We start from the raw sequence: 24,073 nt of genomic DNA, 5'->3' as shown, positions 1-24,073 counted from the left end.
AATGCCTCCTCCTAGTCAGAAGCACTTGTTTCAGAGTCACGGGGGAGAAGTCAAAGTAGAAAACCTCACAGTTCTGACAGGTCAGAAAGTCGAAGCAAGTCAAGAGGAAAGTACAAGCCAAGAAAGGAGTTCATTTGTCACCATTGTGGCAAGCCGGGGCATATCAAGAGGTATTGTAGGTTCTTGAAAAGAGAACAATCAAGGGGAAGAAACAAAGACAAAGGTAAAGATAGTGATAAAGAGACTGCTGCTATTGTTTATGAAGATATTCTTATCACATATGATGAAAATTATGTGAATCTTGTCTGTGATGATTCCACTTGGATTATGGACTCTGGTGCCTCATGTCATGTCACTCCGAGGCATGAATTTTTCACTTCCTATACTGCTGGAAATTTTGGCAAGATCAAATTGGGAGATAAAAGAGTGTGTGATATCATTGGTATGGGTGATATGTGGCTTGAAACCAATATGGGATGTAAGTTGCAGTTGAAGAATGTTAGGCATGCACCAGATATGCGGTTCAATCTCATTTCAGTGAAGGCATTGGATCAAGAGGGGTATTGCACTTCATTTGGTAGTGGAAAATGCAAGATTACCAAAGGGGGTCTCATTGTTGCTAGAGAAGACAATAGTCTTACTACTCTCTACCGATTGCAAGCAAAGTTGTGCAAAGAAGATGTGAATGTAGCTGATGATTCCCCTTTTGATTTGTGGCATATACGTCTTGGTCACTTGAGCGAGAAAGGACTAAGCGTCTTGGCTAAGAAGTACTCACTTCTAGTGAAAGGTACAACTTTAAATACTTGCACTCATTGCTTTGTTGGAAAGCATGCTAGAGTATCATTTCATAATTCTGGACCTCATAGGAGATCACATGTTCTAGATTTAGTTCACACTAATGTTTGCACTATGGATGCTAAGACACTAGGTGGTGCATCATATTTTGTTACTTTTATTGATGATTATTCTCGAAAAGTGTGGGCTTTTGTTTTGAAATCTAAAGACCAGGTGCTCGGTATATTCAAACACTTTTCATGCAAGTGTTGAAAGAGAAACAGGAAGGAAATTAAAATGTGTTCAAGCAGATAATAGTGGTGAATACAGGAATCCGTTTGAAGAGTATTGTAAAGGACATGGGATCAAGCTTGAGAAGATGGTTCCTAAGACTCCTCAACATAATGGAGTTGCAGAGAGAATGAATCGCACTATCAATGATAGAGTCAGGTGTATTCTCTCTCATGCAAAATTGCCTAAATCCTTTTGGGGTGAAGCGATGAGGACTGCAGTAGATCTGATCAACCTTTCTCCTTCAGTTCCACTTAATGGTGATGTTCCAGAGAAAGTTTGGAGAGGGAAAGATGTCTCCTATAGTCACTTGAGAGTGTTCGGCTGGAGGGCTTTTGTTCACATTCCAAGAGATGAAAGGTCTAAACTTGATGGAAAGTCAAAACAATGTATTTTCATGGGTTATGGTCACGAAGACTTTGGTTACAGATTATGGGATCCGGTGAGCAAGAAGATAATTAGAAGCCGAGATGTGATTTTTCTTGAAGACCAAACTATTGAAGATCTTGAGAAGACAGATAAGCCAACAGTAACTGTTAGACGCTCTGTTGATGATGAACCTGGTCCTTCCACTAGACCTCCTGTTGATGGGGGAGATGTACAAGTTGATAATGATGGTGATGATTTGCATGATGAACCTGCACCTCAACCTGAGGTGCCAGATGTTGAAGTTCCACCTGAACCACCAGTTGAACCTGAATTGAGAAGATCTACTAGAGAACGTCATCCTTCTCAGAAATACTCTCTTCATGAGTATGTGATGAACACTGAGACTGGGGAGCCAGAGAGCTACCAGGAAGCTATGTCTGATGAGCATAAGGAAGATTGGTTGAAGGCCATGCAAGAAGAAATGAAATCCTTGCATGAGAATCATACCTTTGAATTGGTGAAGTTGCCGAAGGGTAAGAGAGCATTCAAGAATAAATGGGTGTTCAAGTTGAAAGCGGATGAAAATGTCTCACAGCCAAGGTACAAAGCTCGATTGGTTGTGAAAGGTTTTGAGCAAAAGAAAGATATTGATTTTGAGGAGATTTTTTCTCCAGTTGTGAAGATGTCCTCTATTCGAGTTGTGCTTGGATTGGCGACTAGCTTGAATTTAGAGGTTGAGCAGCTTGATGTGAAGACTGCATTCCTTCACGGTGACATAGATAAAGAACTTTATATGGAGCAACCAAAGGGTTTCGAAGTTAAAGAAAAGGATCACCTTGTATGCAAGTTGAAGAAGAGCTTATATAGGTTGAAGCAAGCACCAAGGCAGTGGTACACGAAGTTTGATTCCTTCATGGAAGGTCATGGTTATAGTAAGACTTCTTCTGATCATTGTGTGTATGTTAAGAAATTCTCTGATGGTGATTTTATAATTCTCTTGCTTTATGTTGATGACATGTTGATTGTTGGTCATGACACTAAGAAGATTGAAAGTCTTAAGAAAGACTTGAACAGATCCTTTTCTATGAAGGATTTGGGTCCTGCAAAGAAAATCCTTGGCATGAGTATTACTCGTGACAGGAAGAATGGGAAACTGTGGTTGTCGCAGCAGAAGTACATTGAGAAGGTTTTAGAGAGGTTTAGCATGAGTAATTCCAAACCTGTTAGTACTCCACTTGCTAGTCATTTCAAGCTGAGTTCGCAGCAATGTCCTACAAGTGAGAAAGAGAAAGCGGAAATGAAGAAGATTCCATATGCATCTGCAGTTGGCAGTTTGATGTATGCTATGGTTTGCACCAGGCCAGATATTGCTCATGCCGTTGGAGTTGTTAGTCGATTTCTCTCTAATCCTGGCAAGGAATACTGGCAAGCAGTGAAGTGAATTCTCAGATACCTTAATGGTACTTCCAGAGTTTGTTTATGCTTTGGGAGTGACCAACCTGTGTTGGATGGTTACACAGATGCAGATATGGCTGGGGATCTTGATTCAAGGAAGTCTACTTCTGGTTATATGATGACTTTTGAAGGGGGAGCTGTGTCGTGACAATCTCGACTTCAGAAATGTGTTGCTTTGTCTACTACAGAGGCAGAATACATTGTTGTTGTTGAAGCTTCTAAGGAACTCTTGTGGATAAAGAAATTTCTACAAGAGTTAGGCATCAATCAAGAGAAGTTTGTGTTATTCTGTGACAGTAAGAGTGCTATCCATCTAAGTAAGAATCCGACGTTTCATTCCAGATTGAAGCACATAGAGGTGAGGTATCATTGGATATGTCAAGCGCTTGAGATGAAGTCATATGCACTAGAGAAGATCCATACTGATGATAATGGTTCAGATATGATAACTAAGAGTTTACCTGCAGTGAAGTTTGATTCCTGCAAATAGAAGGCGGGCTTGGTGGAACAGTCTATCCCCACTTGAGTTGGTGAGGGAGAGATTTGTCGGTGGGTCCCCAACCAAGTGGGGCCCACAAGTTTTAAAAGAAAAAAAAGAAAAGAAAAGAAAACAAGAAGTGGCTAAGAGCCACGGGGAGAGAGAGTGAACTTCTTTCAATTTGAAAGAAAGGAAGCGAAGCACACTGCTGCGGCGTTGAAGAGAAGAGAAAATTTGGGGGAAAAGGGCATGCCAACCTTGATCACATTGACTTGGTAAACTTGCTCCATTTCTTATGAAATTTTAGTATGTTATCCTTGGTGTAGAGATGAACATTAAGATATAACTTATTTGTTGTATTGCCTTCTCTTTTGCCTGATTTGAGATACCCACTTTTTGTGGAGGATTTATGTTGATTCCACCAGTTTTGGTGATGTATTTTGTTGATTGTTGAGATGTCCTAGTGTCACTAGGAAGACTGTTTGTGTACCCATTATTCTGATAGTGGAAGTTTTTCTGGATTAGGTCCTGTGGGTTTTTTGTTCCTCTTTTGGGGGTTTTCCCACGTTAAAATTCTGGTGTCTGATTATTTAAATTCTGTCATTATATTTGCTATTTAGAATATTTTTAGTGTTGCCCATTTAATTACACAGGTTGTAGAAAAATTATTTCTGATACTTCCGCTGTTAAACAGGTTCTTGTTTTTGAATTTTTATTGAATTTTCCCAACACCTTTCAATAATAAATTGCCAAAGACTCATTAATTAATCAAATGGTAAATCCAATTAGAAAAGGACTATTCATATAAGCGAAATTTCCATATTCAAACCTGGACCCCAAAAAAATAAATAAATAAATAAAATACACACACACCAATTAATCAAGTCCTCCTTGCTATCGAATCTGACCTTTCTAGACTACAAATCTTCCATAATATGTATATAATGGATCATGTTTACTATTTATGACTTAGTTAGCATAAAAAAGACAGTTCAATGTGTAAACATCGTGTATTAACACAGAAATTCGAAAAGAATTACACACAAAAAAATATAATATACGTAACTATATAACTTAAATATAATAATTATATAATTGTTTTCACAGTTTGAACACGTAACCTTAAAATCATACGAAAATAATTCAATCATTCCAAGACTCTCCTTCTTATTTATGACTTAATTAAGATGACGGTGGTAAATTGTTGGTAGTGTTGGAGTCCTTGAGGAGCCCTCTTTTGCGCCAATATAGAAAATAACGAAGCAAATAAGAATCAACAAGTGGGTCAGGAATTGCTCTTATGAAAAAACCTTGCAGAGAATGGAGCAAATAGGGCTCAACCACACTTTCATACCCAATCCATCTTGTGCATGATTTTATATACTTTTCTGCCGTTGGAACAAACACTGAACTTCCCATCTTTGTCATCTTAGTTGACACAAATAATGGAGCCTGTTGTAGTTACCACATCAAAATATATATTACCAAGACATTAGTTAATTAACATATGTATGGTATAATTATCTATATTAAATATTTTTAGTTATTGACTTGCACCTTATTCAACTCTTCAACACCAACAACAACAATATCAATAATAAAAATAAAATGTACTGATAATTAAAATATAAAACAATATTATATAATTAATAAAATTTATTATTTTGTTAATATTTGGCCAATTTTAAATATTAAAGATTAAATTCTAAATTCTAAATTCTAATAGTATAAAATAATATATTAGTTAAAAGTATTAACTAATATTAATAAAAAGTATTGATTTCTCTAAAATATATTATCAAATACTCAATTTATATATTGTTTGGTTGATATGATGAAATTTACATTTGGATTATTTTGGCGAATAAACTCGAATATTTAACTCAAAGTATTGTACTTATTAATCATAAAATTTAACCCTAAATTAATATCTTTGAGCTATTTATTTACCAAACTGACAAGATTCAGAAAAAATAAAATGAATAATAAAAAGTTGGCAAGTCAGAAAAAACAAAAAAGTAATTACACGAGCTAATAATATGATTCATATATATCTCACACTGACCAAGAACTTCTCTTGATATTGGATGGTATTATATGCCAGCAAGACTTTCAGTGGCTAATTTTTTTAATATTTATAAAAAATGTGTGTTATATACTTATATAGTTTTGTTTTTATATTTTTAAATTATTAAAATAGAAAACGACATTGTCACTTTTTAAAAAAAAAATAGAAAATGTTGCCGTTTTGTTATTTTAATGAATTTAAAAATTAAAGTTGCAGCGTTTCTGAAGTCTAATACAACACACATAATAAGCCATCTTGGGAATAACACCCATGTGATTACGTGAACCCAATATAAAAAAAAGATAAAATATACTTTTTATCTTTAAAGTTTCACAAAAATTTTAAAAATATTTTTAAATTTTATTTTGTTTTAATTTTATCTCATAAATTTTTTATTTATATTAAATATATTTTTGATGATTAATTTTTTAAAAAATTTAAGATAAGTTCAACAACAATTTTATAAGAACAATTTTCAATACAAGTAAATTAAGTATAATTTTCATATATTATTGTTAGATTAATTTAAAATTTTTTGAAAATTTATCCATCAAAAATATATTTGATACGAATTAAAAATTTTTAGAATAAAATTAAAACAAAATAAAACTTTAAAATATTTTTAAAATTTTTATTAAACTTTAAAGACAAAAAATATACTTTTACCTTCAAATAAAAAAGGTTCACTGTTCCCATATCAAACAAACATAAAAAAAAAAAGGAAATAAAAGTGTGAAAATCAAAAGATGAGAGAGAACCTGACACTGGATGTCAATTCCTTGTTGCTTATACTCCAAACTGATGCTTCTTGAGAACATTGCAAGATACCTATATCAAATTAAACACCAAGCAGCTTAATTTTTTTTTTTTAGATCTTACAGTTACTAAATATAAACACATCATCGTGAGTTGAGGGGAAAAAAACTCGTTATGCTCGTCTTTCTCTCTAAAATCTAAAAACTACCTTTTTCTCATAGCTAAATTTCTAGAAAACAAATTCAATAGAAAAATTCGTAAGAAATAAAATTTCCAACAAAAAGTTCATTGAAAAATCTACAGAAATAAATTCCAAAAAAAAATGAAACTAGAAATTTTAGCAAAATCTGCAATAAAAATTCGTAGCTAATCTGCATATCTATTATTGGGAATTTAGCTACAAATAAATATGATATAGTCCAAATATATTGTCAAACGATTTAAAGATTTTGCTTCGAATATTTGCTTGCGGTTTTTTTACAACAAAAGTTAATGAGTTATATTCTCGCACTTTATAGTATGAAAATTACCTATGAAATTTGTTGCGAATTTCAAAATTGGCAATAAAAACTTCACAACTTTTTTACATATGGTAAATTCACAGCTAAAATTTATAATAAATTTCTGAAAAACAATAAAAAAAAACTGCCACAACAACTACGATTTTGCTCTTTTTTAGTAGGTAAAAATTCAGGTACAGTTAACTTTATGTGAAGAGCGAAGTTGATAGTTAAAAATCGGTAAATGACAATGTAATTAAATCTGTCAACTCATTTAACGACTTTCATCTATCAACTTTACATGAAATTAACTGCACCTGAGTTTCTAACTTTTCAATAATGTAGCTACTTACGCTTTGGTGGCGGCATAGAGAGTAACCAAAGGATAAGAAGGAAGGACAACAGTGGAACCAGAACCCATATTAATAATTGCTCCTTTCTTCTTGTCTACCATCTTTTGAATCACTGCTTTTGTAATCCAAGTAGTTCCTTCAACATTCACTTTTATGATACTATTCATAAGATTAGAATCAACCTCATGAAAGAATCTAGCATAACGGTATGCCAATCCAGCACTATTTACAAGAATTCCAACATCCAAACCCTCTATTGCTTCCTCAACCCTTTCTTTTATTCTCTCTCCATTTTCTTTCTCAAAGTCAACGACCAAACACTTGACTTCAACACTAACCTTATTGTTCTTTTCTCTTATCTCATTGGATGTGGCTTCAAGCTTTGTAGGGTTTCTACCAAGCAAGAGAAGGTTGAGACCCTTAGATGCCATTTCATGTGCCATGGCTTTGCCAATTCCATCAGTGGAGCCAGTGATTATGGCCCATGAACCATACTCTGTTAGATTCTTTGGAGCCCTGAAGAACATTCTCCATACCCACTTCACAAAATTGAAGAGATTCTTCAAAACAAAGATGAAGCCTAATGCTGTTGTTGACACCATGAAGAGATCAACCAACTCCATTATTTGTCCTATTTTCTAATAATAATAAGCACAATGAATGAGTTAATTAGGAGAAACACAAGATGCAGGTTTGGATTTGGAATTATTAGATTTATGAGCTAGGTCCATTTATATTGGATGAGACTCAATAATTGGCAAAAATGTGTGGGTCCCACATACATACAAAGAGAAAAAAAAATTAAAAGTATATAATTAATTAAAAGAAATTTATAAAGCCATGTCTTAAAATTTTAGGTTAAGAAATAGTTTCATTTATTTTATAAATAATTGTATTTATATTTATAATCATATTCTTTTCTTTCTTTAAAAAAAATAGGAATTTCCACTAAAATTAAAATAACTGGAATAAAAATATTAGAAAATTTCACTTAGTAATATTTTAGGCGTGAAATATGATGAGATTTAAGGAAAAAGATCATTTAAAGTAAAAAAAAATTATAAAGTAAAGATTTCAATTGAAATTATTGTCTTAATTTTATAATTTACATTGTGTATGAACTCAATTATCTTGATTTAATAGTGATTAAAATTTTTTTTTAATTTATCTAATTTTTCATTTTAAGAGAGTTTGATATAAATTTTAAATAGCTTTACTCTATTTTATTAGTTGGAATCTCCTCCTATTTAAATCTAACAGAAATTATGAATTTTTGCATTATATTTATATTAAGATTCTGAAAACGGAACCAATCATCAAATCGTTCAAATTATTGATTTATTGATTTATTAGTCCAATCGATTCAACCATAGTTCAACCGAAAAAATTATTTTATAATAAAATAATAAATAAACACAAAAATATAAATAAAAATAATTAAGTTATATTCTTATTGTATTAATTAGCATGTTAAATTATAATTTTTTACTATAAGTTTTATATTAGTATTGTATTATAATTATAATCATTTAAGTAAAATTTATTATTAGTTTTAATTTTTAAATTCGATCTAAATTTATTAAAAATTTTAAAATTTTAGTCATTTTAAAGTTTTTTTTTCTTTTAAACACAATATATCTTGTAGCATATATTTATTTTAGATTGTATTATAATTAATCTACATTAGTATTTAAATACATACATGTGTAACTTATCATAAGAATAAAAAACTAATTATTTTTGGTATGAAAAAATTAAATTAAATAGATGTTATAGAAATAAAATGTTAATAAAAAGATAAAAAAAATAATAGACCCAAATAAACTCCAAGCCATGTGCACATAAGAAACAAAACAAAACCAATCCTAATATCTGAAAGTGCAGCCCATATGTACATAAGAAACAAAATTAAACCAACCCTAATATTATAAAAGTAACCTAACATATATAATATAAAAAAGTTTTCAAATGTACTCAAAATACCAATATTTCAGTAATTTTAATCATTGATTTTAATTAATATATTATAAATATTTTTATAATTGAAATCAACGATTTATTAAAATATTAGTGTACCTAGTACACTTAGAATTTTTCCTATAATATAACTATATCATGTAAATCAGTGTCAATAAGTGAACTAGCAGCGCAAAGATATTGTTGCATTAAGAATCAACGGCAGACAACACTCCTTGAACGAGACTCCATTTCTATTTTGACCAATTAGAATCCTACAACAGACGAGCAGCAGCACATCCCTCTTCAAGACCAGCAGCGTCTCAACGCTTCCGCTACAAATAAGCATCAGTGATCCCCTTCGATCAGTTTGATACAATAGTCGTTCTCCTCTCTTTTTATCACAGATCCTCATCTTTGCTCTCTTTTACTCTATTCTTCTTTTCTTTTTCTTTTTTTTTTTTTTGAGAAGAAGAAGCTCTTTAGTTCTGATTTTTGAAGGTGAGATGAGACAAAAGAGGAATTGAAGAGATTTATTTTTGTAATTTTTATTTTTTTAATGTCAAAAGACGTTTTTTAAAAAGAACAGATAGAATTCTAATTCGGTCTGACCAACTAATTCTTAACCAGTTTAACAATTTTTTAGTGGTTTTTTGATGGCAAATTTTTTTTATAAACCAAACCGAAAATGTTAATAGTTCAGGATTGAATGGATCGATCGACCAATTTGATCTAATTTTTAAAATATTATTTTATATTAATAATAGTCAAATATTTTATTTAATTTTTATTAATTATTATAATAATTAATAAATATTAAATAAAATAAATTTTAATGACTATTTTTGATTAATTTTTTTTTTATTAAATATGTTCGTTTATATTAATAATAGCCAAATGTCTAAATTTTAAATTGCTAATATTCAATATAATGCACTTTAATAAATCGGACCCACAAGATCGAGTCACTTCAATGCCTATAGATAGGAGTCTATATCATGTTACTAGTAGGTATGACTTGTGGCAACGAAAATATCTTCTTACGGATGAAGAGAAATATCTAAAAAAAATAAGTAAAAATATTAATTATGTGCAATGGATAGTTTTTTAAAAGAATTAATTATCATTTTTACTCTTTATTCAATTTTATTTGTCACTAAAAAAATTTTCTATTCTCTTTTGTAAATGTTCAAGACTTCAAGTCAAATAGTATAGACTCAACCATAAAGTAACGAGATTAGATAGTCGGTGAGACCAGTGGTAGCGATATAGAGAAAGAAACTAGAGTTGAGCAAATTACAAATCATGAGCAAATTATAAAGTAATGTTCGAGTGTCGTTCTTTTTCATTGAATTTTAATTTGATATATTTAATTTTTATTTTGACCTAAAAAATAGAAAAAAGCTTATGATTTTTGAGAGAATATTTAAAATATGCCTATTGTAAAAAGACATAAACTAGAAAAAAAAAGTCAAAACAGTTTTAGATTAAGTTTGATGTCATGATAAGGATGAATAATGTAGATGACTATTTTTTATGAGATTTAGTTTACCAAGGGTGATTGCATTTAATTATGTTTGAAAAGTAAAATTTTTTTGTGCTTATAAATAACAACATAACATGAAACATATGAAACACACAAAAGTAATAAAACACATTTTTCTCTCTTTCTCTCTTTATATTTCTTTATTTTATATTTGTTACCTCTTCCTTATTTATTTATTTAGTTATTTTATAACATCTGAGTCTTTGTAATTAGTTATTTATTCTTAGCATTTTGGTTTGTCTTGGTGTTTGTTTTTAATTTGAAGCTCAAAATTATAATTTTGTTTGTTTTGTTGTAGAACTAGTTTGATTTTTTTATCTCTGTCTTGAAATTGATACTTATAATATTAGTGATTGATATAGTAAAATTCTATCATTATTGGAGTAGAAATTCGATGTAAATATTATTACACTTTGAAGTTGAATTAGGATATATACTGGTTCCATTTTTTTTACGCTTTTATTTTTAATCTTCTGCTTCGGTAAGAAATTAAACTAAAATTTTTTTTATTAGTTTAATAATACCCTTGAATTTAAAAAGAGTGTCTAAATTCAAACTTCCTTTCTTAAGAACTATAAAACCTACAAGTAGGATGGACTTAAGTTTTGAGAAAGTTTAAAGACAAAGGGGTGAATTTCAAGAAAGAGACAAATAAAAAAAATTCATTATAAAGGGGAGTGGATTCTCTCCAGTAAAAAAAAAATTGAATGATGTCAATTGTGATTTTTCATCTTTCATTACTTTCTCTCTCATATTTAATTTTGGCCATACTTATAAAGTTAATGGTAAGAAAAAAAAAAAAACTAAAAAAGCAACAAATTGTATAGAATGCTTCTTTCTTATCCTTTCTAAATATATCACATGTTAGTCTTTTTTCTAAGATGTAGAATACTTCTTGCTTATCCTGTCCAATTGCAACTGTAATGCCTATTTGTTTTTGTCCAAATTAAACTAATTTGCTTTCTTTCTTTTTGTGCTGTGCAACTTTTTCTAAATGGGCCTGTACAAACAACACTCATCAAATAATACTTTGAATTTTATAGCCAACCAAATATATGTTTGTTATCATCTAGAATATGTTATTGTTTTTTAAAGGTTTAATTACTCTTGGTCTCTATAGTTTCGCGAAATTTTCAGTTAGGTCTCTATATTTTTTTTCCTTTTAATTGGGTCCCTATACGTTAATTTTTTTTTCAATTTAATCCCTATTAACGTTAAACGTCAAAAAAATGTTAGTGAATTGTGAAATTACTTTTATACTCTTAGGGACCTAATTAAAAAGAAAAAAATATAGGGACTTAATTGAAAATTCGATGAAACTATAAATATTCAATGAAAGATATTCCTATAATCCATATTCAATGATTCTAAGACATGAAAAATATTCCTATAATCCCTTTTATTTTGTCACTATCATTCTTTTACTTATTTATATACAAATTGTACCAAAAATATTTTTTCTTTTTTTTTCGACTTTCAAAATACCTTATCTTAAGAACCTAAGAAAAAGAATGAATAAAATGAAATAGAAATAGTAGTAATAAGCATATATAAAATTCAGTTTTCATCCTTCAAGTATTGATTATGATAATGCATCCAGTTTACATAATAAACTTTACATTAATACTTAAGAGCATACTTACATCTAGTTTGGAATTGGAGGAATGCATCCACCAATTGATATTGTATACAAATAAACAATAATCGATGTAAAATAAAATACTACAATTTTGTATGCGCCCTTTAGCAAATGGACAAAAGATTATCACTATGAAAATCCATGTTATGCCTAATGAATGTAAAATTGGGTGACTTCAATTCAATAGGTAACTACTCATGCCTGTCTAAGAACTTCTTTATAACGACTGAGAATGCCGCAAAGCCAGCACAACCAGCACATGCTACTTTTGGACCACCTACAATCACAAAGCAACACCAAAGCATTCTGAAACGAAGGTAGAGAACAGATTTTTGAACTAAACAAGAAACATTTAAATCTTAATTGAAAACAGTGTATTCATGCCACATTGCAGCCCAATCTTAATTCATACCATATTGCGCACGGTATCTCACTCGTCTTTCCTCTCTCTGGCGCTTTCTCGTCAGAAGTTCATCCTTCGCTCTCTCCTTCTCGAGCTCTTTCCTCTTCTTTTCTACATTAATCTTTCGCTTTTTTTCCTGGATGAGGTTCAGACAAAACACGGGAAGAAATATCATTATAAATATTGGAATTCTAAATATTACCAAAGGAGTGCGTATAGAAATGAAGTTGCATTTGGTTAGATACAAATATGTTTGATTAAAATGCGAAAGTGTTCTACTTCTATATTTCCTTTTTCAACGGTTAACTTCGAGCAGAATAGATATTATCTATCTTGTATTGCATATAAAAAAGAACTGAACAAATTAAAAGAAATTCCACACCTGAAATCCAACTGGGGGACTGGTGCACGAAATTGTGATCTCAGACAATGGCGCCAAAAACTCTGTACGCACGTCTTAATAAATTGTTTTTCATTCACAACTTCGATACAACTAACCAGCAAGTGCACTGGGTCGTCCAAGTAATAAAACCTTACGTGAGTAAGGGTCGATCCCACGGAGATTGTTGGTATGAAGCAAGCTATGGTCATCTTGCAAATCTCAGTCAGGCGGATAATAATTGATTATGGAGTTTTCGAAAATTAATAATAAATAAACAGAAAATAAAGATAGAAATACTTATGTATATCATTGGTGAGAATTTCAGATAAAGGTATAGAGATGCTTTCATCCCTCTGAACTTCTGCTTTCCTGCTGTCTTCATCCAATCAGTCCTACTCCTTTCCATGGCTGGCTTTATGTAAGGACATTACCATTGTCAATGGCTACTTTTCATCCTCTCTGGAAAATGGTCCGATGCGCTGTCACTGCATGGCTAATCATCTGGAGGCATCACCGTGGTCAATGGCTGCATCCTATCCTCTTGTGAAAATGGTCCAAATGCTCTGTCACAGCACGGCTAATCATCTGAGGTTCTCGATCATACTGGAATAGGATTCACCCTCCTTTTGCGTCTGTCACTACGCCCAGCACTCGCGAGTTTGAAGTTCGTCACAGTCATTCAATCCCAGAATCCTACTCGGAATACCACAGACAAGTTTTAGACTTTTCAGATTCTCATGAATGCTGCCATCAATCTAGCTTATACCACGAAGATTCTGATTAAGAGATCCAAGAGATACTCATCCAATCTAAGGTGGAACGGAAGTGGTTGTCAGGCACGCGTTCGTGGGGGAATGATGATGATTGTCACATTCATCACATTCATGTTGAAGTGCGAATGAATATCTTAGAAGTGGAATAAGTTTAATTGAATAGAAAAACAGTAGTACTTTGCATTAATTCATGAGGAACAGCAGAGCTCCACACCTTAATCTATGGAGTGTAGAAACTCTACCGTTGAAAATACATAAGTGAAAGGTCCAGGCATGGCCGAATGGCCAGCCCCCAAAACGAGATCACAGGATCAAAAATACAATCCAGGATGTCTAATACAATAGTAAAAAGTTCTATTTATAATAAACTAGCTACTAGGGTTTACAAAAGTAAGTAATTGATGCATAAATCCACTTCCGGGGCCCACTTGGTGTGTGCTTGGGCTGAGCTTGAATGTTACACGTGCAGAGGCTATTTCTGGAGTTGAACGCCAGGTTGTAACGTGTTTCTGGCGTTCAACTCTGGTTTGTGACGTGTTTCTGGCGTTTAACTCCAGACAGCAGCGTAGAACTGGCATTTAACGCCCTTTTACGTCGTCTAAACTCGGCCAAAGTATGGACTATTATATATTTCTGAAAAGCCCTGGATGTCTAATTTCCAACGCAATTGGAATCGCGCCATTTTGAGTTCTGTAGCTCCAGAAACTCCACTTTGAGTACAGGGAGGTCAGAATCCAACAGCATCAGCAGTCCTTCTTCTACCTCTGAATCTGATTTTTGCTCAAGTCCCTCAATTTCAGCCAGAAAATACCTGAAATCACAGAAAAACACACAAACTCATAGTAAAGTCCAGAAATGTGAATTTAACATAAAAACTAATAAAAACATCCCTGAAAGCAACTAGATTCTACTAAAAACATACTAAAAATAATGCCAAAAAGCATATAAATTATCCGCTCATCACAACACCAAACTTAAATTGTTGCTTGTCCCCAAGCAACTGAAAATCAAATAGGATAAAAAGAAGAGAATATACTATAAATTCCGAACTATCAATGAAACATAGCTCCAATCAGATGAGCGGGACTTGTAGCTTTTTGCCTCTTGAATAGTTTTGGCATCTCACTTTATCCATTGAGGTTCAGAATGATTGGCATCTATAGGAACTCAGAGTTTATATAGTGTTATTGATTCTTGAACACAGCTACTTTATGAGTCTTGGCCGTGGCCCTAAGCACTTTGTTTTCCAGTATTACCACCGGATACATAAATGCCACAGACACATAATTGGGTGAACCTTTTCAGATTGTGACTCAGCTTTGCTAAAGTCCCCAATTAGAGGTGTCCAGGGTTCTTAAGCACACTCTTCTTTTGCTTTGGATCTTGACTTTAACCGCTCAGTCTCAAGTTTTCACTTGACACCTTCACGCTACAAGCACATGGTTAGGGACAGCTTGGTTTAGCCGCTTAGGCCAGGATTTTATTCCTTTAGGCCCTCCTATCCACTGATGCTCAAAGCCTTGGGATCCTTTTTATTACCTTTGCCTTTTGGTTTTAAGGGCTATTGGCTTTTTGCTCTTGCCTTTTGGTTTTAAGAGCTTTGGCTTTTTCTGCTTGCTTTTTTTCTCTTCTTTTTTTTTCTATTTTTTTTCGCTATTTTTTTTCTTTTTTTTTCTGCAAGCTTTGTTCTTTGCTGCTTTTTCTTGCTTCAAGAATCATTTTTATGATTTTTCAGATTATCAAATAACATGTCTCCTTGTCATCATTCTTTCAAGAGCCAACATATTTAGCATTCATAAACAACAACTTCAAAAGATATATGCACTGTTCAAGCATTCATTTAGAAAACAAGAAGCATTGTCACCACATCAATATAATTAAACTAAGTTCAAGGATAAATTCGAAACTCATGTACTTCTTGTTCTTTTGAATTAAAACATTTTTTCATTTAAGAGAGGTGATGGATTCATAGGACATTCATAACTTTCAGACATAGTTACTAATTACTAATGATCATGTAATAAAACACAAACATTGATAAGCACTTAACATAAAGAAAACGAAAAACAGAGAATTTAAGAACAAGGAATGAGTCTACCTTAATGATGGTGGCGTTTTCTCCTTGAGGAACCAATGATGTCCTTGAGCTCTTCTATGTCTCTTCCTTGTCTTTGTTGCTCCTCCCTCATTGCTTTTTGATCTTCTCTAATTTCATGAAGGATGATGGAGTGCTCTTGATGTTCCACCCTTAATTGTCCCATGTTGGAACTTAATTCTCCTAGGGAGGTGTTGATTTGCTCCCAATAGTTTTGTGGAGGAAAATGCATTTGAGGCATCTCCGGGATCTCATGGTGATGAGCTTCATGCGTCTCTTGAGCTCCATGAATGGGCTCTCTTGTTTGCTCCATCCTTTTCTTAGTGATGGGCTTCTCTTCCTCAATGGGAATGTCTCCTCCTATGTCAATCCCAGCCGAATTGCATAGATGGCAAATGAGGTGAGGAAAAGCTAACCTTGCCATAGTGGAGGACTTGTCAGCCACCTTGTAGAGTTCTTGAGGTATAATCTCATGAACCTCCACCTCTTCTCCAATCATGATGCTATGGATCATGATGGCCCGGTCTATAGTAACTTCAGACCGGTTGCTAGTGGGAATGATTGAGCGTTGAATGAACTCCAACCATCCTCTAGCTACAGGCTTAAGGTCCAGTCTTCTCAGTTGAACCGGTTTGTCTTTTGAGTCAATCTTCCATTGAGCTCCTTCCACACATATGTCCATGAGGACTTGGTCCAACCTTTGATCAAAGTTGACTCTCCTTGTGTAGGGGCGTGCATTCTCTTCCATCATTGGCAAGTTGAACGCCAACCTTACATTTTCCAGACTAAAATCTAAGTAATTCCCCCGAACCATGGTGAGATAATTCTTTGGGTTCGGGTTCTTACTTTGATCATGGTTCCTTGTGATCCATGCATTAGCATAGAACTCTTGAACCATTAGAGTTCCGACTTGTTGGATGGGGTTTGTTAGAACTTTCCAACCTCTTCTATGTATCTCATGTCGGATCTCCGGATACTCATTTCTCTTGAGTTTGAAAGGGACCTCGGGGATCACCTTCTTCTTGGCCACAACATCATAGAAGTGGTCTTAATGAGCTTTGGAGATGAATCTTTCCATCTCCCATGACTCGGAGGTGGAAGCTTTTGTCTTCCCTTTCCCTTTTCTAGAGGATTCTCCGGTCTTAGGTGCCATCAATGGTAATGGAAAAACAAAAAGCTTATGCTTTTACCACACCAAACTTAGAATTTTGCTCGCCCTCGAGCAAGAGAAGAAAGAATAGATGAAGAAGAAGAAGAAAATATGGAGGTGATGAGGGAAAGGTGTATTCGGCCAAGAAGAGAAGAGAGGGTTGTGTGGTGTGAAAATGAGGAAGAATGGAGGGCTTTATATAGGGAAGGGAAAGGTTCGGCCATAAGGGTGGGTTTTGGGTGGGAAATTGATTTTGAATTTTGAAGGTAGGTGGAGTTTATGAGGTAGGTTTTATGGGGAAGAGTGGATGATGTGAGTGGTGAAGTGGTGATAGGGAAGAGAGATTGAGGTAATTGGTGAAGAGTTTTGGGGAAGAGTGTTTATTGGGAAGAGAGGATGAACATTGAGAAGAGGGAAGAGAGTGAGTGGTGGTAGGTGGGGATCCTGTGGGGTCCACAGATGCTGAGATGATCCTGTGGGGTCCACAGATCCTGAGGTGTCAAGGAATTGCATCCCTGCACCAATTAGGCATGTAAAATGCCTTTGCATGCAATTCTGGCGTTTAAACGCCGAACTAATGCTTGTTCTGGGCGTTCAGCGCCCAGATGCAACATATTTCTGGCGTTGAACGCCAGCCAGATGCTTGTTTCTGGCGTTCAGTGCCAGCTCTTCTTCACTGTGCATTTCTGGCGTCTGAACGCCAGGATGCTGCTTGTTTCTGGCGTTCAACGCCAGAAACATGCTCTGTTCTGGCGTTGAACGCCAGACAGATGCTCCTTACTGGCGTTTAAACGCCAGTGAGACCCTCCTCCAGGGTGTGATTTTTCTTCTGCTGTTTTTGATTCTGTTTTCAATTTTTATATTTATTTTGTGACTCCACATGATCATGAATCTAATAAAACATGAAATAACAATAAAAATAAATTAAAATTAGATCAATAAAAATTGGGTTGCCTCCCAACAAGCGCTTCTTTAATGTCAATAGCTTGACAGTGGGCTCTCATGGAGCCTCACAGATGTTCAGAGCATTGTTGAGACTCCCCAACACCAAACTTAGAGTTTGGATATGGGAGTTCAACACCAAACTTAGAGTTTGGTTGTGGCCTCCCAACACTAAACTTAGAGTTTGACTGTGGGGGCTCTGGTTGACTCTGTTTTGAGAGAAGCTTACTGTGCCTCTTTTCCATGTTTACAGAAGGATGTCCTTGAGTTTTAAACTCAAGGGAGTCCTCATTCAATAGAAGGACTAATTCGCCTTTGTCAACATCAATCACAGTTCTTGCTGTGGCTAGGAAGGGTCTTCCAAGGATGATGGATTCATCTTCATCCTTCCCAGTATCTAGGACTATGAAATCAGCAGGGATGTAAAGGCCTTCAACCTTTACTAACACGTCCTCTACTTGTCCATAAGCCTGTTTTCTTGAATTGTCTGCCATCTCTAATGAGATTTTAGCAGCTTGCACCCCAAAGATTCCTAGTTTCTCTATTACAGAGAGGGGCATGAGGTTTATCCCTGAACCAAGGTCACACAGAGCCTTTTCAAAGATCATGGTGCCTATGGTACAAAGTATTAGAAACTTTCCAGGATCCTGTTTCTTCTGAGGCAATGTCAGTTGATCCAGATCACTTAGTTCATTGGTGAACAAGGGAGGTTCATCTTCCCAAGTCTCAATACCAAATAATTTGGCATTCAGCTTCATGATTGCACCAAGGTACTTGGTAACTTGCTCCTTAGTAACATCCTCATTCTCTTTAGAAGAGGAATACTCATCAGAGCTCATGAATGGCATAAAGAGGTTTAATGGAATCTCTATGGTCTCTAGTTGAGTCTCAGATTCCTTTGGTTCCTCAGAGGGAAACTCCTTATTGATCACTGGACGCCCCAGGAGGTCTTCTTCCTTGGGATTCACGTCCTCCCCTTCTTCCTTGGATTCGGCCATGATGGTCATTTCAATGGCCTTGCACTCTCCTTTTGGATTTTCTTCTGTATTGCTTGGGAGAGTACTAGGAGGGATTTCAGTGACTCTTTTACTCAGCTGGCCCACTTGTGCTTCCAAATTTCTAATGGAGGACCTTGTTTCATTCATGAAACTCACAGTGGCCTTAGATAGATCAGAGACTAAGTTTGCAAAATTAGAAGTATTTTGTTCAGAGTTCTCTGTCTGTTGCTGAGTGGATGATGGAAAAGGCTTGCTATTGTTAAACCTGTTTCTTCCACCATTATTAAAGCCTTGTTGAGGCTTTTGTTGATCCTTCCATGAGAGATTTAGGTGATTTCTCCATGAGGGATTATAGGTGTTTCCATATGGTTCACCCATGTAATTCACATCTGCTATTGCAGGGTTTTCAGGATCATAGGCCTCTTCTTCAGCAGATGACTCTTGAGTACTGTTGGATGCAGCTTGCATTCCATTCAGACTCTGAGAAATCATATTGACTTGCTGAGTCAATATTTTGTTCTGAGCCAATATGGCATTCAGAGTATCAATTTCAAGAACTCCCTTCTTCTGAGGCGTCCCATTACTCACAGGATTCCTCTCAGAAGTGTACATGAACTGGTTATTAGCAACCATGTCAATGAGTTCTTGAGCTTCTGCAAGCGTTTTCTTTAGGTGAATGGATCCACCTGCAGAAGTATCCAATGACATCTTAGCTAATTCAGACAGACCATCATAGAATATATCCAGGATGGTCCATTCTGAAAGCATGTCAGAAGGACACTTTTTGGTCAGTTGCTTGTATCTCTCCCAAGCTTCATAAAGGGATTCACCTTCTTTCTGTCTGAAGGTTTGAACATCCACTCTAAGCTTGCTCAGCTTTTGAGGAGGAAAGAACTTGGCTAAGAAAGCCGTGACCAGCTTATCCCAAGAGTTCAGGCTATCTTTGGGTTGAGAGTCCAACCACACTCTAGCTCTGTCTCTTATAGCAAAAGGGAAAAGCATGAGCCTGTAGACTTCAGGATCTACTCCATTAGTCTTAACAGTATCACAGATCTGCAAAAATTCAGTTAAGAACTGAAAAGGATCTTCAGATGGAAGTCCATGAAACTTGCAGTTCTGCTGCATCAGAGAAACTAATTGAGGTTTCAGCTCAAAGTTGTTTGCTCCAATGGTAGGGATGGAGATGCTTCTTCCATGTAAATTGGAATTAGGTACAGTAAAGTCACCAAGCATCCTCCTTGCATTATTATTATTTTCGGCTGCCATATCCTCTTCTTGTTCGAAAATTTCTGAAAGGTGCTTGCTGGATTGTTGTAATTTAGCTTCTCTTAGTTTCCTCTTCAGAGTCCTTTCAGGTTCTGGATCTACTTCAACAAGAATATTCTTGTCCTTGCTCCTGCTCATATGAAAAAGAGGGAACAGAAAAATAATAATAATAGAGATCATTTTTACCACAGTATAGAGGTCCCTGTGTGAGTAGAAGAAAAGAAGAAGAAAAAATTTGAACTCAGAGAGAGAGAGAGGGGGTTCGGATTTTTGGTGAGTGAGGAAGAGATGTTAGTAAATAAATAAATAAATAGAAGAGGATGAGAGGGGGTTTTCGAAAATAATTTTTGAAAAAGAGTTAGTGATTTTCGAAAATTAAAAGAAGAAATAAATTAAAATTGAATTTTGAAACAATTAGTTAATTAAAAAGAATTTTTGAAAAAGAGAGAGATATTTTCGAAAATTAGAGAGAGAGAGTTAGTTAGGTAGTTTTGAAAAAGATGAGAAACAAACAAAAAGTTAGTTAGTTAGTTGAAACAAATTTGAAAATCAATTTTGAAAAGATAAGAAGATAAGAAGTTAGAAAAGATATTTTAAAATCAAATTTTTGAAAAAGATATGATTTTGAAAAAGATAAGATAATAAGATATTTTTGAAAAGATATGATTGAAATTAGTTTTGAAAAAGATTTGATTTTTAAAATCCCAATTAATGACTTGATTCACAAGAAATCACAAGATATGATTCTAGAACTTAAAGTTTGAATCTTTCTTAACAAGTAAGTAACAGACTTGAAATTTTTGAATCAAAACATTAATTGATGATGTTATTTTCGAAAATTATGTGATAAAGATAAGAAAAATGAAAAAGATTTGATTTTTGAAAAAGATTTTGAAAAAGATAAGATTTTTTTTAAATTGAAAATTTGATTTGACTCATAAGAAACAACTAAGTTTTTAAAAAGTTTTGAAAAAGTCAACTCAAATTTTTGAAATTTATGAGTGAAAAAGGGAAAGATATTTTTTTTATTTTTGAATTTTTAATGATGAGAGAGAAAAACATGAAAAAGACTCAATGCATGAAAATTTTGGATCAAAACAATGAATGCATGCAAGAATGCTATGAATGTCAAGATGAACACCAAGAACACTTTGAAGATCAAGATGAACACCAAGAACATATTTTTGAAAAATTTTCAATGCAAAGAAAACATGCAAGACACCAAACTTAGAAATCTTTAATGCTTAGACACTAAGAATTCAAGAATGCATATGAAAAACACCATACAACACAAAACAATATAATATGAAGATCAATCAAGAAGGTTTATCAAGAACAACTTGAAGATCATGATGAATGCAATGCATGAATGCAATTTTCGAAAAATGCAAGATGAGTATGCAATTGACACCAAACTTGAAATTGACTCAAGACTCAAACAAGAAATACAAAATATTTTTTTGATTTTTATGATTTTATGATTTTTTTGGATTTTTTGAAAATTAATTTGAAAAAGAAAAATAAGGATTCCAAAATTTTTAATATGAATTCTAGGAATCGTGTACTCTTAGTCTAAAGCTCCAATCTGAGGGTTAGGCATGGCTTACTAGCCAGCCAAGCTTTAGAAGATATTGATGCTTTCCATGTATAGAGCAACTAAGTGTGTGAAGATCAACAAGCTCTTGTGATGATAAGTTGAAACCCCAATCCAAAAGATTAGACATGGCTTACAGCCAGCCAGGATTCAACAAATCATCATGAAACACTAGAATTCATTCTTAAAAATTCTGAAGAAAAATATATTTTTGAAAACATTTATTTTAAAAATTTTTTTTTTCGAAAACAAAGGAGAAATTTTTGAAAGATTTTTGAAAACTTTTTGAAATCAAAATAAGAAGAAAATTACCTAATCTGAGCAACAGGATGAACCGTCAGTTGTCCAAACTCAAACAATCCCCGGCAATGGCGCCAAAAACTTGGTGCACGAAATTGTGATCTCAGGTAACGGCGCCAAAAACTCTGTACGCACGTCTTAATAAATTGTTTTTCATTCACAACTTCGATACAACTAACCAGCAAGTGCACTGAGTCGTCCAAGTAATAAAACCTTACGTGAGTAAGAGTCGATCCCACGGAGATTGTTGGTATGAAGCAAACTATGGTCATCTTGCAAATCTCAGTCAGGCGGATAATAATTGATTATGGAGTTTTCAAAAATTAATAATAAATAAACAGAAAATAAAGATAAAAATACTTATGTATATCATTGGTGAGAATTTCAGATAAAGGTATAGAGATGCTTTCGTCCCTCTGAACTTCTGCTTTCCTGCTGTCTTCATCCAATCAGTCCTACTCCTTTCCATGGCTGGCTTTATGTAAGGACATTACCATTGTCAATGGCTACTTTTCATCCTCTCTGGAAAATGGTCCGATGCGCTGTCACTGCATGGCTAATCATCTGGAGGCATCACCGTGGTCAATGGCTGCATCCTATCCTCTTGTGAAAATGGTCCAAATGCTCTGTCACAGCACGGCTAATCATCTGAGGTTCTCGATCATACTGGAATAGGATTCACCCTCCTTTTGCGTCTGTCACTACGCCCAGCACTCGCGAGTTTGAAGTTCGTCACAGTCATTCAATCCCAGAATCCTACTCGGAATACCACAGACAAGGTTTAGACTTTTCGGATTCTCATGAATGCCGCCATCAATCTAGCTTATACCACGAAGATTCTGATTAAGAGATCCAAGAGATACTCATCCAATCTAAGGTGAAACGGAAGTGGTTGTCAGGGACGCGTTCGTGGGAGAATGATGATGATTGTCACATTCATCACATTCATGTTGAAGTGCGAATGAATATCTTAGAAGTGGAATAAGTTGAATTGAATAGAAAAACAGTAGTACTTTGCATTAATTCATGAGGAACAGCAGAGCTCCACACCTTAATCTATGGAGTGTAGAAACTCTACCGTTGAAAATATATAAGTGAAAGGTCCAGGCATGGCCGAATGGCCAGCCCCCAAAATGAGATCACAGGATCAAAAATACAATCCAGGATGTCTAATACAATAGTAAAAAGTTCTATTTATAATAAACTAGCTACTAGGGTTTACAGAAGTAAGTAATTGATGCATAAATCCACTTCCGGGGCCCACTTGGTGTGTGGTTGGGCTGAGATTGAATGTTACACGTGCAGATGCTCTTTTTGGAGTTGAACGCCAGGTTGTAACGTGTTTCTGGCGTTCAACTCTGGTTTGTGACGTGTTTCTGGCGTTTAACTCCAGACAGCAGGTAGAACTGGCGTTCAACGCCCTTTTACGTCATCTAAAATCGGCCAAAGTATGGACTATTATATATTTCTGGAAAGCCCTGGATGTCTACTTTCCAACGCAATTGGAAGCGCGCCAGTTTGAGTTCTGTAGCTCCAAAAAATCCACTTTGAGTGCAGGGAGGTTAGAATCCAACAGCATCAGCAGTCCTTCTTCTACCTCTGAATCTGATTTTTGCTCAAGTCCCTCAATTTCAGCCAGAAAATACCTGAAATCACAGAAAAACACACAAACTCATAGTAAAATCCAGAAATGTAAATTTAACATAAAAACTAATAAAAACATCCCTAAAAGCAACTAGATTCTACTAAAAACATACTAAAAACAATGCCAAAAAGCGTATAAATTATCCGCTTATCAGGGACTAGGACCTTGTCCAACTTTAATATCCTTGTATTGCAAACCTGATTCAGTAGTTACCACAGGCACCTTCATTGCATAAAATGTTCAAAGTCAACATTAGTCATTTAGCTATGGATATTCCAAGTAAAATTCATTGATACCATGGTGGTCATTGATCAAGGGTCTTAAAAATGTGAATATT

At 34.2% G+C, this 24,073-nt stretch overlaps 1 protein-coding gene and 1 non-coding gene across 2 annotated transcripts; one reads left to right on the top strand and one right to left on the bottom strand.

The window, feature by feature from the left end:
- Positions 1-4,421: 4,421 nt before the first annotated feature.
- Positions 4,422-7,748, bottom strand: LOC107624244 (very-long-chain 3-oxoacyl-CoA reductase 1). Its single transcript, XM_016326727.3, has 3 exons — positions 7,048-7,748; positions 6,197-6,266; positions 4,422-4,822 (listed from the first exon to the last, which is right to left on the bottom strand). The coding sequence occupies exons 1-3, from the start codon at positions 7,668-7,670 to the stop codon at positions 4,553-4,555; spliced, it is 963 nt and encodes a 320-aa protein (XP_016182213.1). The 5' UTR covers positions 7,671-7,748; the 3' UTR covers positions 4,422-4,552.
- An 11,945-nt stretch (positions 7,749-19,693) lies between these two features.
- LOC148579242 (small nucleolar RNA R71) lies at positions 19,694-19,801 on the top strand. Its single transcript, XR_015896118.1, has one exon. It is a non-coding gene; the product is annotated as a small nucleolar RNA R71 (small nucleolar RNA).
- Positions 19,802-24,073: the final 4,272 nt, after the last annotated feature.

This window comes from Arachis ipaensis, chromosome B10, assembly GCF_059453495.1.
Source record: "Arachis ipaensis isolate K30076 ecotype BB chromosome B10, ASM5945349v1, whole genome shotgun sequence".
NCBI classification, from domain to species: Eukaryota; Viridiplantae; Streptophyta; class Magnoliopsida; order Fabales; family Fabaceae; genus Arachis; species Arachis ipaensis.
The sequence above is the reverse complement of the archived record's forward strand: the minus strand, read 5'-3'. Positions and strand labels throughout refer to the sequence as shown.